At 41.0% G+C, this 18,608-nt stretch overlaps 1 protein-coding gene across 1 annotated transcript in view; it reads right to left on the reverse strand.

The window, feature by feature from the left end:
• DNAH11 (dynein axonemal heavy chain 11) overlaps positions 1-18,608 on the reverse strand; it is a 281,936-nt gene that overhangs the window by 136,889 nt on the left and 126,439 nt on the right. Inside the window, 6 exon segments of the mRNA XM_081800433.1 lie at positions 7,015-7,163; positions 8,207-8,371; positions 11,242-11,391; positions 13,280-13,357; positions 14,268-14,462; positions 15,727-15,819. Coding sequence (XP_081656559.1) covers positions 7,015-7,163; positions 8,207-8,371; positions 11,242-11,391; positions 13,280-13,357; positions 14,268-14,462; positions 15,727-15,819 — 830 coding nt within the window.

The raw sequence follows: 18,608 nt of genomic DNA on the forward strand, positions 1-18,608 counted from the left end.
GGGCTATTTCAGAGTCCCTCCTTTTGCATTGGATTGGAGGTAACTCCAAACCAATAAGCAGATAATGTGCTTCTGATAAGTAGCTCTGAAATGGTTATCTCACGCTTGGGTACATGTGTATTAATCTGGAGCTTATAGAAGGTTATCAATTCTGATACACTAATGTTCTTAACATATTAATAAAATCATACTTATCAATAAAATGAAACATAGCCTAGAAGCTCCCACAGTCGTCTCTGCAGAGAAACTGTGTGATGTTAAATGAAAAATAACGGCTCGAAAAGTTCTCATCAAAGAGAAGGCGGTGATAACAAATACATTTAGCCACCAGCAGGGCAGCTACACAATTACCACTATACCTTGCTATAAGCAAATCAGATTTCACATTTCTACTATCAGAAGAAATTAAGGCAAGATAATTATCCTATAAAAGGCTCCCTTTGATTTTTACAAAGTGCCACAATAGGGCTCTATTAACCATTCGATCACATTTACACTATAGTGAGACTTATACGATATCAACGGTCAAAACCTCTTCAGGGCCAAGAGAAATGGTTTTCAGGTGAAGTCCAGGTGCAGGACGGTAACTTGAGAGAGCGTCTCTGGGCGGTGGGGACAGTGGGCACCAGGGAACAATGGCAACCAGGTGTGAGTTACTGGAAATGAAGACACGAAGGCCTCACCTACCTCTGAGCTACTTGTTTAACCGCACAGCAGCTGCTGGGAGCAGAATGTTAGTGTCCGGGGTAGTGGGGGTGGTGAGGGGACTGCTCTCCTGAGCTCTCAAGTCAGACTGTCTGGACCCGTATCCCAGCTCCACCATTTTTTAACCGTTACCTAGGCTGAGTTGCTTCACCTCTCTGTGCTTTAAGTTTCTCACAAACTTCCTAGGATCGTTGAGGATGAAACAATTTCTTGTGTAGAAAGTGCCTGGATTACTATCTGACATACAACAAGTTCTCAGTAAGTGCCATCCAGCACAGAGTTGGTTCAAGTCCGAGAACTGGGGTCAGACCCTGGCTCGGCCAATCTGAGCATCTCCTAACGGCAGTAGAGTCCTACAGGGCCCAAGAGTTGGTGGCCAGTGCTCTGTTGGGTTACAACAAATTCTACCTCCACCCCCTGGTCTTTGGTGTCAGTAGGAGCAAAAGCCTATGTGGGGATGACCAGGGGCTGAAGCCTCAAGAGAGCCAGAGAAGGGGAAAAGGGCTTTGCATGACTTCAGTTCAACCAAACCAGGAGACATGGCAAAAGGTGATCTTGCATGCCCTCCTAAAAAGGCCCCAAATGACCTCTGCTAGGGGTCAAGCACACCATATGGCCTAGGGAGTAAAAAAGTCTGTATTGTCAAATATAAACAATTTAAAATTTCACATATAAATTACAGATAAATTTTCATAGTTTGGAATAAAAATAGACATTAAAACATCGTGAATTCAGAAGAAGACACTATTACCTTCAGCAATGGCAAAAACCGAAGATACAGATCTTTGTTGGCAATTCTTTCCACCTTACTTCATGAAAAAGTCCCTTATGGTTTCCAAGAAATGCTATACATTTGAACATGATCAAATGAAACAGTGCTATTATATGACATACACTGGAAGATGACATGCTAAAAGGTTATATTTATTTCTTACCTACGTGAGAGATTGTTGGTGCCCCTGCCTCAGGAAGTAGCCACATAGTGATGCCTTAATGCATCATCTTCATGCCAATATCCAGGTCACTAACAGAGCATCTTCACCTCTTCAGCGTTTGCAAATGTGGTTCCATATATTCAGCTGTGTTGCCCTGCCCTTCTTTAGAAGTGCTATTCACATGATCACATGACTCTAAGACCCTCGAGTTTGGAAACTACCTAGGTAGCCAAAGTTTTCAGGCTCCTGAAAACTTTTTAATGTATTACTCACGAGTCTGGGATTGGAATAGTGTCCTGGAGGAGAGCAGGAACTCATGAGAACTCTGGTTATATACGTGCCCCCCACAGTAAGCTGCAGGTTCTCCATCGTTCACGGTGACCCGGAAAAATGGCAGAAGTTAGACATGCTGACCGGCAGTGTTATGCCGATGATTTCTAAATCTATTTTTGCAAATATATACAGGATGCCAAGATGGAAGGATGGGATTGCGGGGGTAAAAGCCAACAAGCTTGGGGTGCCTGGGTGGCTAGGTCAGTTAAGCACCTGCCTTCAGGTCAGGTTGTGATCCCAGGGTCCAGGGATCGAGCCCCACATCGGGCTCCCTGCTCAGCGGAGAGCCTGCTTCTCCCTCTGCCTCTGCCCCTCCACCCCGCTCATGCTCTCTCTCTCTTGCTCTATCTCAGATAAAATCTAAAAAAAAAAAAAGACAACCAGCTCATCCAATGCAGATCAGAAGATGAGAGAGACAAAATCAAAAGGATATTATAAAGTAATAAAGGAGTAAGTATGATTTAAAGGTGGGGCTCCCAAAACTTATCTTCCAGTAATCTCTTAGAATCAGACTAAATTCCAGAGATATTCCACCTTTTCCTATCATTATCTAGAAGTTGAGTAATACACCATTTGGTAGATCTCATTTTCAATTGTGTTTGCTTTAAATAATTTTAACGTAAGGGACTTAAATAATTTTAAGTGAATTAAATAATTTAATTCCAAATGAATTTAAATAATTACCTGTTTGCTTTTCCTTTTCTATTCATTTAATCCCTTTTTATGCATTTCATCCCTTTCTAATGGGAATAAAAAATCTTGCTGGTAATTTTTTAGAAATTTTCTTCTAATGCCCGTTCTTTCTCTATTTCTCAAGATCTCAACAGACATATATGAACTATCCAGCATTCATCTAGTAAACTTACTTAGGACTGAGAAGTAGAATAGTATTTGATTTCAATAGCCAGTCATGTGCTCATGTGATTTTAAGGATGTTTGTTGTCTGACATGATATGCTCTGTGTCTGTTAAGTGTGGATATAAAATTATTTTTTAGAATAGCTCAGTGAATTTAAAAAATGTCGAAGCAGCTTACATGATAATGATACTACTTTCATTCCTTAAATGGAATCACAGGGAGATACCATAAACAAACTATTTTATCATCTCTTCTATCCATGATAACTTAGGGTTTCCCACAGTATGAATTAAGAAAATATATTTCCTAATTCCATTCACTGAAAGAGCCTAAAAGCAATGGCCTATCGGTAGCAATGAGCACACTTAGCATCGTTATCTGGGATTCTAAATACCATTCCTTATGCAAAAAGTCGTTTCTTCTGGCTCCTTGGAGAAATGACGGAATCAGGCGAGGGGAAGGAAGAATGAAAGGAGCCAGAATCATGTTGGCTAGCCAGAAAGCCAAGCGCTCCAAGACTGAGGAGGAAAAAGTGAAAAAGAACATGTAAGGGGCTGGTTGGAAGGGGCTCTTGTTGGCAAATTTGGGACAAAGCAAGCATTCAATAGGATCATGTTGGTAATGAATTCTAACCCACTGAACTGAAAGAAAAGAAACCATGAATAGAAAATGATGCCCATGAAGAAGGAAAGGGGGACAGGGAGAGGGAGAGGGAGAGAGAGTGAGGGGGAGAGAGAGAGAGAAAGTGAGAGAGAAAACGGAAGGGAGAAAGACAGGTGAGGGAAGGAGGGGATTAGGAGGAAAGAGGAGGAGGAATTCTTTTAGGAAAATGTCACCTCATCTATGTAAATAGAAGGAATGAATTAGAAAGTCACCACCTTGCAACCACCAATGGGTCACTCTTCTAGGCATCTGGCAGGTTACCCTCAAAACTGTCAATGTCATGAAAGAAAAAGGTGGGAGGATATTCTACATTAAAGGAGAAAACACAGACAGGTAGATGCAATGCATGATCCTTGTTTTGACACTGGATTTAAAAAAAACAAAACCAAAGACAAAACCTGCCAAGGAAATTTCTCAGTTAACTGAAAAAATTTGAAAAATTACTGTTTAACACATAATACTGTATCCAGAACAAATATTTTAGTATGTTAACTGTACTGTGTTTGTGTAGGACAATATCCTAGAGTTCTTAGGGAAGAGATGCTCAAGTTCACAGTGGTGAAGGGGCTTAATGTCTGCAGATGATTTTGCAAAAATAAGTAAAAGGAGAAAATATGCCTCTATGCCTGTGTGAGAGTGTGTGTGTACATTCAGAGAGAAAGTAAATGTAGGACGATGCTAACAATTGGTACCGTAGAAAAAAAGTGTAGAGTGTACTACCATTTCAGATTTACTGTAATTTTCAACACTTTCAAGTTAAAAAGTTGGGGGAAATTGAGACCTCAGATACTGGTTTGGAAAACTAGGTTGATAATTTTATCTCAGAACGTAATTAAGGATTGAATGAGTCAATACATGCAAAGCTACCCTGTAATTAATATTATGACATTAAAGGTAGCAATGTACCCAATAAATATGGAGTGAAAACATATCCCCCAATCTGAAAAAGCCACTTTTCTGTAGTACATTTAAAGATTCTGGTGGTAGGAAGTAAAATATAAAAGTATCCTTTAGGGAAGATTCCCATTGTTTTGGATAATGAGTCTGTGGTCACACACATGAAAATTAAAACTTACCCATTGATTCTGGATCAAAGAAAAACCTCCATAAGAATAAAGCGTAATGGTGAAGACAGAGTTGTTTAACTTTCATAGGAATGCAAATTGGGTGTTTTTTCTAATCGAGTAAGACTCTTTGACTTACTAGATAAAAGTTCTTCTTGAAATAAGGATTTAGACAGCTTTTATTAGCACGAATCTCCATGTGATGCTACTGAGACCCTGGGAATTGTGAGGTTCATGACTGAAGCCAGACAAAACCCAGAGGGGTGAGGGGTCCCCTGAAGGAAACAGGGTGTGGGGAATGCCTCTGCTCTCTGTCTAGGGGGGGATCAAGGGATATTGGAGATTCTCTGTTAGCCAGCCCCAAACCCATAGGAGCATCCTAGAAGACAGTCTGAATCCTAGCTGGGGAAAGGACCTATTAGCTCAAGAAGAACTCTCCATTTCAGGCTTTTGAAAATGACCCCTTCCCCAGACAGATCCAATAAAACCCTGTTAAAACAGAAGCGTGGGCATGACTCTACTTTGCTGTGGTGAGACCTCGAGTGAACAAATCAGTGTCCAGAGAAAGCAGCCTGGAGAAGTGCCATCAGCCAAGCATCTGGCAGGGAACAGAGGTCATCCTCAATCAGGGTAACAGGGAAGGATCTAGAAGGATCTAGAAGGCAAAGGTGGGCATGGAGCAGGGAAACGAAGGGAGAGAGCTGTGCCACAGGTATCAACTGAGGAACGGTTAGCATACCTGTGCGTGCAGGGACAAGGGAACGAAGGACTACCACAGTGTGCAAGGGACGGATCGTACAGAGACCTTTTAGAGGACAGTGACCTGCCATCGAGGGACACAGTCATCCTGATGCGACGCTGCAGGGAGGGAACCAGGGAAATAAATAGCCTGACCTCACTTTCCTCTCTCTCCCTCTCATTTCCTGCCAGGGCTCCTCATGGGCCAAGCCAACCGGAAGCCGGATGGCAAGGAGCCCACTGAAGTGGCTCTGGGGTCAGCCTGCACAGCCCGGACAGCGTCTGGGGTCAACAGAAGATTCTGGCACCAGCAGCACACCGGGCACAAGCACGTGTCACTTGCGGAGGTCAAGCATTATTTCCGCAGCTCCTAGTGGAAATGCTAGGGGCGGCAACACATGACCTCCAGGATGAATTCTGGGAAGCGTAAGCATCTGAAGAGCAAGCAGGGGGGCACAGTCAACCTGTTCTGAATCCAAGCATTACCGCTATTCATGTGTGGCTATTATACACATACATACGAATATGCATGTGTTTATAGGACATATTAATATATTTATACAAATGATTTATTTATGTCTCAGTGCTCCATATGAATTATTGTTATTACTTATTCACTTATTTGACAAATACTGAGTTCTTAACTTGTACAAGGTGTGAACAGGGTAATGTCCAACTAAAATTGACAAATCATACAGGTGCTAATTTCATTCTCTTTAAATTAGCCTATTCAATTAGCTTTCAATTTATTTGCTAATACTTTCTTCAAATGATCACATAAAATTTTAGTTTTAAAACTAAGACTGGAAAAAGAAATATTCACAACAATAAAAACAAAACCAAACTAGATTTAAAACCTAGGCAAAAGACTGAAATAAGCATTTCTCCAGGGAAAATACGCAAATGGCCAATGAGCACATGAAAAGATGCTCGATATGACTAATCATTAGGGAAATAAATAAATCAAAACCAGTGTGACATACCATTTCACACCCATTAGGATGGCTGTCATAAAAAATAAAGAAAATTACAAGTGTTGGCAAGAATGTGCAGAAATTGGAACCTTGTACACTGTTGGAGGGAACACAAAATAGTGCAGCCACTATGGAAAACAGTATGGTGGCTCCAATGAAAATTAAAAATAGAATTACCACATCATCTAGAAAGTCCCCTTGTGGGTATATATCCAAAATAGTTGGAAGCACTCAAAAATATACCTGTATGCCTATGTTCACAAAAGTATTTGCAACCATCAAAAGGTAGAAGCAGCCCAAGTGCCTATCAACAGATGAATGGATAAGCAAAATGTGTTGTATACATACAATGGAACATCATTCAGCCTTAAAAAGGAAGGAAATTCTGGAACATGCTATAACATGGATGAACTCTAAAGGCATTATGCTAAGCTAAATAAGCCCGCCACAAAAAGACAATTACCGTATGATTCCAGTTATAAGAGGTACTTAGCAGAATCAGATTCAAAGAGGCAGAAAGGAGAAAGGGACTGAGGGCAGGGCATACTGGGTGGTTACTGTTTAATGGGGACGGGGCTTCCGTTGAGGAGGATGAAGAAAGCTACGAAGATGGATGGGGCTGATGGTTGTTTCACAATGTGAATGTACTTAATGCCCCTGAACTGTACACTTAAATATGGTGAAAGTGGTTTTGGTTATGAATATTTTACCACAGTTAAAAAAAAAAAAAAAAGCAGTACTCACGGATTCCAGCCCAGATCTTGTGGGTTCACATACAGAATACCAGCTCTGGAAACAGTAGCCGGGGTTGCGGTCCGCAAGTGATGAATCTCAAAGAGCAGCCTCATGGAGGGGGTAAGTGCTATGCGCTCATTGCTGGCTAAGGTCAGCACCTGGACAGACCAGCACAGCAGAAAAGAGGCACTGTCGTTGGGGGGCAAAGGCTATGCGGCTAACTCACCAGAACAACACCAAGTACTCCCTCTCCCGAGCCCCGGTACAAGTGCCAAAAGCAATGAGCTCACTCTCCCGAGTCTGAAGAGCGGGCTGCATAAAGATCTCAGTTGATCCCAGAGGGGAGCTCACTGACCCTTGAGGAACAAACTCCCCAATACGGACTCATTCATGCCAACCTTTAAATGTCTGCGGTAATTACTACTAAATAGGAGATATTTGTTCTAAGAGTTGATTACATGAAAAGGCCTGAATACCACACAAAAAAATAAACTTTCTTTAGAATCTGAAATACCACAATTACCAATTGTGCTATAGAAACTCATGCAAGTATAAAGATCTCAGACCTACATTTTATGATGAACAATGTCTTAATGCAGAAAGCGGTAATTACCGCTCATTTAAGGGGGTTAGTAATTCTGTTCTGTAGCAAGGATGATTGCCTATTTCTTTCTCCTGACCCTAACCACAGACCTTGTGTTGCTTTAAGTGCTGTCTCCCGGACCTGGACTATCACTTTTTGTCTCTGTTGGGAATGCTGGATCAGCCACAGCAAAATGCTTAGAAATGCATTTACACTCATTCTGTAGCCATAGGAATTACTTAATTTTAATAGCTATATTTCATCAATTTACATAGGGCACAAACTCGTCCTTTTACTATCCAAGTATTGCATACTTAACCAAAGACATAATAATTTATGCCTGGCTCTTAGAAAATGGTGAGGCGTGTATGAACTAAATTCTCAGATGTATATCTCTCTTTAAAGGTGGCTAAATTTATGCAGACAAGAAAAATGTCTTTCCCTTCAATTCTTTACCAGCGAAATTAAGAGAACTATCAGGATAGTGCCACTTACCAAAATAGCAATTACATAAAGAACATTAGGTTAATGATTAAAAACTAGCATTCAAATCAACAAGTGAAAAGATCTTCCTACACTCCCAGTGTGATATTTGTTTAGCTAAAAGGTATTATTCACCTTGTTGTCATCCATGACAGTATTTAGTGACTCAATCCACATGGGATCAATATCTCCATCCAGGATGATCCATTTTGGTCCATCATGCTTAAGATTCGCTTGTTCTCGCAGAATGGATGAGAAGAGACCTATACATTAAGAGTAAATGATCCACAAGAAAAAATGCTCCAACACTTGCCATCAGGGAAATACAAATCAAAACCACAGTGAGATACCACCTTACACCAGTAAAAATGGCTAAAATTAACAGGACAGGAAACAACATATGTTGGCGAGGATGTGGAGAAAGGAGCACCCTCTTACACTGTTGGTGGGAATGCAAGCTGGTGCAGCCACTCTGGAAAACAGTATGGAGGTTCCTCAAAACATTAAAAATAGAGTTACCCTATGACCCAGCAATTGCACTACAGGTATTTACCCCAAAGATACAGATGCAGTGAAAAGAAGGGCCATATGCACCCCAATGTTCATAGCAGCAATGTCCATGAGAGCCAAACTGTGGAAGGAGCTGAGATACCCTTCAACAGATGAATGGATAAAGATGTGGTTCATATATACAAGATAATATTACTCAGCCATCAGAAAGGATGAATACCTACCATTTACATTGACATGGATGGAACTGGAGGGGATTATGCTAAGTGAAATAAGTCAATCAGAGAAAGATAATTATCATATGGTTTTACTCATATGTGGAATATAAGGAATAGCAGAGAGGACCATAGAGGAAGGGAGGGAAAACTAAACGGGAGGAAATCAGAGAGGGAGACAAACCATGAGACTCTTGACTCTGGGAAACAAACTCAGGGTTTCAGAAGGGAGGTGCATGGGGGAATGGGGTAACTGGGTGATGGGCATTAAGGAGGGCACGGGATGTGATGAGCACTGGGTGTTATAGGCAACTAATGAATCACTAAACACTATATCAAAAACTAATGATGTACTCTATGTTGGCTAACTGAATTTAAAAAAAAGAGTAAATGATCCTAATAGAGAGTAGAGTTGTGTGCTGTTTATTTCTAAAATAAACTGCTATTATTTCTATAGGAAGCTCTTTTATTAAGTAAATAAATTTGCTGTACATTTGCTGCCTCTTTCTGCTGGGCAGTGTGGGATACCTTTTGAGCTACACCTGGACTGCAGACCAATGGGCAGGTTTCACTTCCATGAGGATGCGCCTCACCTTCTCGGAGGCTTTCCCACAGCTCTGTGAAGATGACAGTAGCTTTCTTGAAGAACATGTGTAGGGATTTATAGAGGGTAACATACATGCAGCTCAAAACTTACACCAAATGAAGACATTATCCTTTTCCATGTACATATATTCAGTATCTATTTTAGGCCAAATACTAGTTTATTTAACCTTTCTCCGTTTTTCTATAACCAATATTCATGGGATAGAATTCTGAAGCTAATTCAGAGGTGTTTTACATTTCTTTGAGAAATTTGGTCATTGGCTTAGTACCTTACAAGATGAGAAGATAAAAACATTTTATTTATTTTTTAAAGATTTATTTATCTTGGGGGGGAGGGGCAAAGAGAGAGGGAGAGAGAATCCTTAAGCAGACTCCCCACTGACCACGGAGCTGGACGTGGGGCTCGATCCCAGGACCCTGAGATCACATCCTGAGCCGAAACCAAGAGTTGGACGGTCAACTGACTGAGCCACCCAGGCACCCCGATAAAAATATTTTAAACCCACAGTCCTTTTTGCTGTCACTACTTTTCCAGACATTGTATTACATGATGTATTTAATAATCATTGCTTTTTCAAAACTCAAGTATATAATATTATGAGAAAAACTGTTCTGATGCACGTATGTGGAAGGTTTTGTTTCCTGTGAAATATTTTGTGCAAAAATCAACAACAGTATGCAAAACCTACTACCATGACTCATTAAATTAAAAAAAAAAAAAAGCCAGCAACGTTTTCTAATGATCATTGAGCTGAATGGCTTCCACAGGTTTTCAGCATAAACTGGTATTAGTCCTTTCCTGCCACAGTCCTTTAAAAAAAGATGATGGAAAGGCCAAGAGTAAATTTTGATTGTCCCCAAATTAAGGAAAGAATGGATACACATGGTAAGCAAACAGAGAATGGGGAGGCATGCTCCCATAGACAGGATCCTCAGCGAAGCCTTCTCTGATGTGGCATTTGACCAGACGCTTCCATAACTTAAGGCTGCAAACGGTGGGAACATCAAGTGCAGGGGGCCCTCGATGGGAAGATGCTTGGCATGTTCAAGGAAGAGCAAGGAGGCCAAAGTGTATGGATTATGGTAAGTGAGGAGGAGAGCACAGGAAATCAGATCGGAGCTGGGGGATGAGGGCTCTAATCTCATAGAACCTTGTAAACCTGGGATAAAGGTTGGATTCTAAGGGAGATGGAACCCACAGGAAACTGCAAGCAGGGAACTCGTATTTTGAAGAGCGCCCTCTGTCTGTTATGTGGAAAATGAACTGCAGGGAGACCAGACTGAGAAGGCAAAGGGTACTGGAAGACAATAGATTATTTAAAGGTAAAGCCTAAAGGATTTGCTGTGAGGTTGGATGTAAGGTGTGAAAGGGAGAAAGGACTCAAAGATGATGCCAACGTTAGTGCATTTACTGAAATGGGAAGTAACAGATTTGAACAAAAGGATCTGCTCGTCTGCAAATACTTTCAGGACAAGAAACATGTCCCCTTAACTTTCGTCCCTGGTGCCTAGAATAATGTCTGCCTGAAACTCAGTCCGTGTCTTGCATCAGATACTTTACAAATTCTCCTGAGGCATTCAAGTTCACTTCTTGCCTGGTTTACAGGGAGCCCTGATATAATTAACGTGAGATAAAATACACAGCTCTGAGCATAAACTTGCTGAATGCAAATTGACCACTTATTCAAATCTGGTTTTAATTTACTGGTTATAAATGCTGTTGTGAGCTACTCCATTTCCAATAATGCCAACACGTAAACAATAAATCTACCACTATGACTGAAATTGGCCTGAACTGAGAAATGGTTTTCTGGATAAAAAAATTTTTGCACTCGTAACGGGGAAATACTACTTGCCATCTTTCCATTCTCGAGTAGCGTGATGTATGAAACCAAAGAGTTCATCTGTTGTCACAGCTTTGGGGTTTAAGTCATTCCAAGTAGGTTTTTGTTTCATGTTAACATATGTTCGGTTCAGTGTTCTCAAAATCTGAAGGGAAGAAGGAAAAAGCTAAGAAAATTAATACTCCTGTAAAGCAGATGGAAAGCAAATGATTTCTAAAGGATTTTCCTTCCCTAGATATTCTGTGTGTATTAAGTATGGGGAAAAACTGACATGTGCACATTTTCATTACCGTCTTGAAAAATGTACTCCTACCATCTCTTAGGATCTCTTCACCGGATTCTTTGAACCATGTAGACTAGAGGAACTCACTCTATCACTTAAAATTTTTAACCCTGTGTGCAAATAAGTCAACAAGTGTTCCTGTTCATGTTATGAAAATCCACTCTGCCTGTAGGTAGGCGCATCAGAACCGCTCAGAGGGTGTTAAGACACAGATGGCAGGGCCTAAGGATCGGCATTGCTAATAACGTCCCAGGTGACACCTGTGATGCTAGTTTGGACATGTTCTAACACCCAGGGACCTAAAGCAATAGTTCTTAGCAGGAGATGCTCTGCACTTGAGAAAGAGGGCACGCTACTGACCAGAGGCCACGGATGCTGCTCAATAGCCTACAATGAACACACGGGACAGCCTCCATGACAAAGAGTAATCAGACCCAGCATGGCAACCGTGAACGCAGCTGAGAAACTCTCATCTGGATAACTGAGCAAAAGAAGCCTTGAGGATTAAGAATTTACCAGATAGATGCTTTATCTATGTCTGTTTAATTAATTGACACCTTATGCCAAATATCTGTCCCAACTATCCTTTTTGCTTTCTCTGAAAAGCCATGACTTTTATTTTAGGTATTTATCATTTCCTAATCGACTCACAGGCGTTCAAAGGACTGATAAACAATTGCCAAATACTTTGGAACAGTAAGTTGCTAAGTAACATGGCCCTGAGCTCCAGTGTTCTAGTTCTATCAGCTTAAGTAAAGGTTGGATAGAACAGAATCAGTGAAGGCTAGATGAAAGAAATTGAATGCTTTAGGAATATTAAGCTTGTATTTTTAGAAACCATTAATCTACTGGAAATAATAGAATTTAATTTTATCCTTCCCTGAACCATGGCCCACATCTGAAACTTACTCTAACAAAATAATTACAGGTCTATCAGTTATCTACTTCAATATTTCAATTCTTACATTTTTCACTAGAAAATTCTGATACTAGGCCTCCCTTTGCAATTGTCCCACTTTGGGTTCGGATCTAAATACTGGCAAGTTCTATACACACCCATGCTCTAAAGTCTTATATGCCCAGTCTGATTATTTTTAGTCTTTGGCTACTCAATATGTTTATACCCAAGCACCCTGAATTAAAATGCATGCAGTTCTGCATATACCGTCTGCCAACCAAGAAAATAAGTATGTTGCCAGGATTGTCAGTAAGATCAAACAAAATCAAGCAGGGAGGTAAAAAATGGGGATAATAATACCCAGAGCATATCATTGCCGTGCACAATAAATTACACATAATGCACCCAGCAAAGCACATAACAGGTACCCCCAAAATATGGGTTTTGCTGTCTCCCTTGCTTTTCAAGTTTTCTTTTGCCCCTACAGAGGGCTCTGTTTCTGAGAAAGTACTGAAGGAAAATATTTGGGTTTTTCTTAGTGATATGGGAAGGAGAATCTAAAATAACTTGGGAGAGATAAAAAAAGTAGTTTTAATAAATATGGAAAGCCCAATCTTCTCTTAGCTTGCTTTTCCTATTTGAACACAAGGTTCTATGTGCTACATTCTCCCTGCCGCTAATATGAAAAAAAGAAAACAGTGTCCATGGATCAAAAAGGAGTATCAGAGACTTGGATTCCAACTCAAAATTATGGGGGACTTTGACGAAGGGAACTCCTCAGGAGAAATGAAAATATGTCCGGCCAAAATGTGTTCCTTCCGTGGCTGAAAACGAACAGGCAATTTACCATACCTTACTCTTTCCCGTGCCTGCATTTCCAACCACAAAGACAGAGTGCCGCACGGCCAACAGCTCCTCAAGCTGGACAACCTGCCGACCAAACAGTCAGTCACTGGTTCCTTTAATGAGTTGGTCATTTAAAAACAAAGCAAAAAAACACAAAAACAAGAACCTGGCTGCCCCCACCCGCTGAAAAAAATCCCTACCCATTTTTGCTTAATTCTTGGCTGACAACTCAAACCAGCTCCCACTGACAAAATTATGTTCCAGGAAAGTTAAAATAGATGACAAGTGCAAACTACAGTTTCTCCTCAATCTCCCCAAGTACAACATGGGAGTAAGAATGAAGACAAACCATTACTCAGTGAGTCATGGCCACAGGCAGAGTGGGGTACATTAGTACTTGGTACGTGGCAGGAATTACTTACAAAACCAATGACTTCATGAAGTGCTGAACAAAAACAGTACAAGACTAATTACCCACACCTGAGTAATGACTTACATCCTTGACAATATCTAAAAGAGATACTCTCTAAGTGTATTTTAACGTCCGTGTATTCACTACACCCAAATTGAGCATGCATATGGACAAGCCCTTGAGAAGTCAGATGTCACACATGTTGACATTTCTTTCCCCACTAAAAGCACGTACTAAGGATTTACTTCCAAGTTTCTCTAAGATGGAGAGAAGAGAGCAAAATTAATTTCTGATGCATGTCACCAAGAACAACGAAGAAATTTTACCAACTGAACAAAAGTATGCTTACACTTAAAACCATGACTTATTCGTATGTTCCTTCTCACAGAATTGAGCTACAAAATAATTATTTCTGTTTACTGTAGTAAAGCCTGTCGGGTTAGAATGCTTTAAAGAACATATTAAGATTGCATGAAGGTCCGTGGAATATGTAAGTTAACGTTTTGGTTAAAGATCACTTAAATAGAGTAATTCTCACTGCAAATCCCAAGAGCTGCCATGAAAAGCACATGCTCCTTTTACTTTAAGAAGGAAGCTCTCCTCAGGCTGCAGGTGGAGCTCCAGGGCGGACTGCCTGACCATCTGTTCAAAGTGTGGCGCTCTCCTCCGGGGTACATCCAGGGCTGGAAAGAGGTCACCAACCAGGCCCAGAAACACGGGAATGTCGTCGGTCACTATTTTAGGCAAATTGAAGTCCCTCAATGCTCTCATGAGTACCTAGAAAGAAAACACTTTATTGAAGAAGCCGATACAGGGTGTAATAAGCAGCTTGACAACTGAAGATGTTATTTTTAAATCTTAAATCTAAAGCATGGGATATTGATACTGGTCCTCCATGAGGATGGCACTCTATCTATAGGAAGGGTAAATGCTTCCAGGTTCACATATCAGAACACGAGAAGGCTCTGCGGATATCACAAACCTCAGACTCAAGTCAGGAAGGAGGCTCTGTTCCTGCAACTCCCTGTTTTGATCTTGACAGAGAGTCTGAGGCCCTTCCCTCCTTGATCCTCAGACTCCAGGATATAAATTAACCAGGCCCATCGGATCATTTTGTTCAAAGAGAATCTCTGAGAATCTCAGAGTGATAAACACAACCATTTTTAGTTTGCGTATTTGTTCTGTATTGGCTGAAAACCAAAGAGGGCTTTAGATTTTAAAAGCAGTAACTTGAACATCAGCATGACTTTCACAGAAAGGTAAGCAATCCAACAATAACAACACAGCAAAGAAATGCAAGAAAATCCCTACCCAGTGGTTAATTATGACTGAGAGGAAGAGAAAGAAGTATTACGGAAGTAGAAAATTATGTAAGTATCCTTTAACGTGAAAAGAAACTCATAGGAATAGATTTTTTCAGCTTCTCAAGCCGTACAGAATATGTACAGTGTTGCATATCCACTATTCTCACTCTGTAATAAAGGAAAAACGCTTCCAAAAAACTCAGAGAAGGCTGTTACTGTTTCTCACCAGCAGGGATAGAACATTGCCCCAGCGGCTCTGACTAATCACCTGAGCATTTCACTGGTGTCAGGCGACCATTCTGCCTGTTCCATTCCTCACGCTCATCGTACAGCCCATGAGAGGAACACACTTTGCTCCATGAGATCGTGTGTTCGCAGACTTTTCAGGATTAATTTCCCAAATCAATTAATCAGATTCTCTAAATGTTCCTCAGAGGAAATCAACCAGTGATTGCTGAATTATTTGATTATGACTGCCAAAATATTTTTTGTAGCTGATATTTCAAAAGCACCTAGAAAATCCCCTTTTCTTTCCTGTATTTATATCCTTATACTCAAGAATAGTTATCTTTTATAACATAAGAAATGCCAGCCCTCAGGATATTCTATGTGAAACAGAGATTCTATTTGTTCAAAGTTGCGCTAGGCATGGCCCACCATCCGGGTATATACTCTCATTTCTGTGAAGCTGTTGAGCTACTCACGCCACAAAACCAAGTTAGCACTGTGGTCGGTACCTGATCTTCGGGTCTATTTTTATCTCCTCGTTTCAGGGAGCCAGCTACAACCAAGACAGATTTAATAGTGCGAAGTCCCCAGTCATAATGATCCTAAAAATCAAAACATAGGTTATATTTTCTCAAACATTTTATGAGGCAGTAAGCTTCTCATTCCAGGGGTAGAAACCAAAAGCTCTAAGGAAAGAGTTCAGACAAATCCATGCTCTAAGGATGTGAAGTAGTGTTTTCCCTCTTCTCTTTCCAACTGTGAAAACCATGTCCCTTCAGTCTCCTCCTGCCTCTTCCCCCTGGCTCTTCGCCTCTGTCAGCAGATCTCTGCCCAAAGCACTGAGCTGCAGCGTGTGCCCCAGGCTCCAGCCGTCTTCCTGGCTCTTCTCCCCCAGAAACCTCCTAACTCAGGAGTTGAATGACCTGCACGCTTTCACCTCCAAACACGGCCCCGTGAGTCCATCCCTCCCAGCCCCAGATCTCTATTCGTCCTAAGGACTCTACCTCTTCATCACTTGGGCACGCCAGCACCGATGTTGGTGTTGAATACAGTCCAAGCTCTAGTATTAAAATTCAGTGATAAAATAGTACCACTCTGCTTTGAGACTTTTACAGAATCCCGATGGAAGATGCCTTTCACAGGCTCGGGGCTCCTGGAGGACAGGGCCCAGATCTGTTCCCTTTTGTCTTCTAGGTCTCAGCACGGGGCACTGCCCAGGGCAGGTGCTCAGTAAAGGGACAATGAATTAACGGACTGATCACATACAACAGGCCTTCTGTCTTTTGCCTTTCATCTACAACCCACAGAGTGAGAACCCTTCTCTCAACTATCTCCCAACTATGCCTGTGGGAAAATCACCACCCTCTTCAAGTATCGTCATCTATAAAAAGGCACATAAAAGAATCTAACCACTCTACAGGGCTGTTGTAGGAATAAAATGAGTTAATGCTTTGTGGGCAATGAAACAATATATCCAAGTATAAATATGTTCTTCAATCCATTAGTGCATTAGTAAATTCAATTTAGTAGGTCTTGACCATCATTTCTGCGGGTAATAAAATAGAACAGAATAGAATGAAACATTCCAGAATGCGTTGCAAATAGGAAGGCTAAGAAGTGTCGGGTGAAAATTGTTTCACAGCCGTGCATATGACATACATGGGTGTGTCTGGAGTCTCAACAGAAGTAGTAGTTTATATGCTGGGTCATGGAGAGCCACTGATGCAAAAGTAGACTAGGGCTTGTGGAGAAGTGGAAAGGGTGAAGGACCAGAGCGTGAAAGCCAGAGAGATTGGGAAGGGGGCTTAGTCAGTGCAGTAAGAACATTAAAGGAGAGGAGGTAGAAGAAATTCTGGACAGAGGTTTAAGAGAAGTTGGTGACCCTCCTAAACATGTCAATGCAATGAGTACTACAATAACCTTCACCATTTTCATTATGTCACTCCGTTAGTCAGAAATGTCCACTGGTTTAACTATAGGAAACAAACTGAGGGTTGCTGAAGGGGAGGAGGGTGGGAGGATGGGGTAACTGGGTGATGGGCATTAAGGAGGGCACAGGATGTGATCAGCACTGGGTGTTATACCCAACTAATGAATTATTGAACTCTACTTTGGGACTAATGATGTACTGTATGTTGGCCAATTGAATTTAAATAAAAATGAAATTAAATTTAAAAAAATGTCCACTGGTGGGGCACCTGGGTGGCTCAGTGGTTTAAGCATCTGACTCTTGATTTCAGCTCAGGTCATGATCTCAGGGTCGTGAGAGAGCCCACATCGGGCTCCATGCTCAGCTGGGAGTCTCCCTGAAATTCTCCCTCTCCCTCTCCCTCTGGCCCCTTCCCCCTCAACACGTGCATTCAAAAGTAAATAAACAAATAAGTAAATTTATTTACTTTTTTAAAAATGTCCACTGGTTCTTCTTAAATCTATTCCTACAGCTTAGAAACATATCAGTGACTGTTCCTAACTCAGCCCTTCTGTCCTGGTCTCCCTGCCTTCCCTCATCTCATCCATGACACTCGTCTAGTTGGACAGCACTTCCCTTGATTGTTCTAACTTTACGCCCAACACCTCCCTCTTAAAACCATGATCATTGTCTCATCCTTCATTTTCTTCTCATTTTTATTTCACGTAAACTGAGTCTCCTAAGTTCTCTGCACTCAGAAATCTGAGTGCACTTGCTTCATTTGCTCTTGTTTACCTTCTTCATCATCTCCAGCAACAAACATAATACTTGGATATAGGAAATGCTCACTAAATGTTTAAATACGACCATTGGGAATGGATGTGGTTGTAACTCTGTGTTGCCTGGGTTCAATGACATTCTTTTCTTCTGACTTCTGACCATTATAAAATTAAAATGAACTCCTTGCAAAAATAAAAAGGATACTCCAAACAGGGAGAAAAATAAAAAATAGTCTTATTACCCAGAGACACTAATTAAAAATCACAATATATTTTCCAGGCACACACACACGTAAGTAAATCTATAAAATGCACAGAGTCTAAAATAAGAAAACACATGCAAGTTGTACATCACATCTAGTTTGGCATGCTGTTTTCTGCATGCAACGCTGTCATCAACATTTTTCCATACCATTAAATTCGCTATGATTTCCCCCCAGCATGTAGATTTACAGTTATTAAAATGACAACATGAATCTCTCTCTCAGATCCCAATTCCACCTCAACAACAGGTAATTTAAAATGAGTACACCTGTCAGTACAGGTAACTATGTGGTTCTAACTGTGGCATTTTAATACTTCCACGCTGGAAAAGCTGCAAAGTAATGTCACCAGGAATTAATGAACGGTCATCAAAAGACCAAAGTCAGAGGTGACCACAAAGCTGAATTTAAAAATCAGGAGGCTGATAACCTATGTCATT

The sequence above is a fragment of the Leptonychotes weddellii genome, chromosome 12, assembly GCF_054177405.1.
Source record: "Leptonychotes weddellii isolate Sample4059 chromosome 12, ASM5417740v2, whole genome shotgun sequence".
Classification (NCBI taxonomy): Eukaryota; Metazoa; Chordata; class Mammalia; order Carnivora; family Phocidae; genus Leptonychotes; species Leptonychotes weddellii.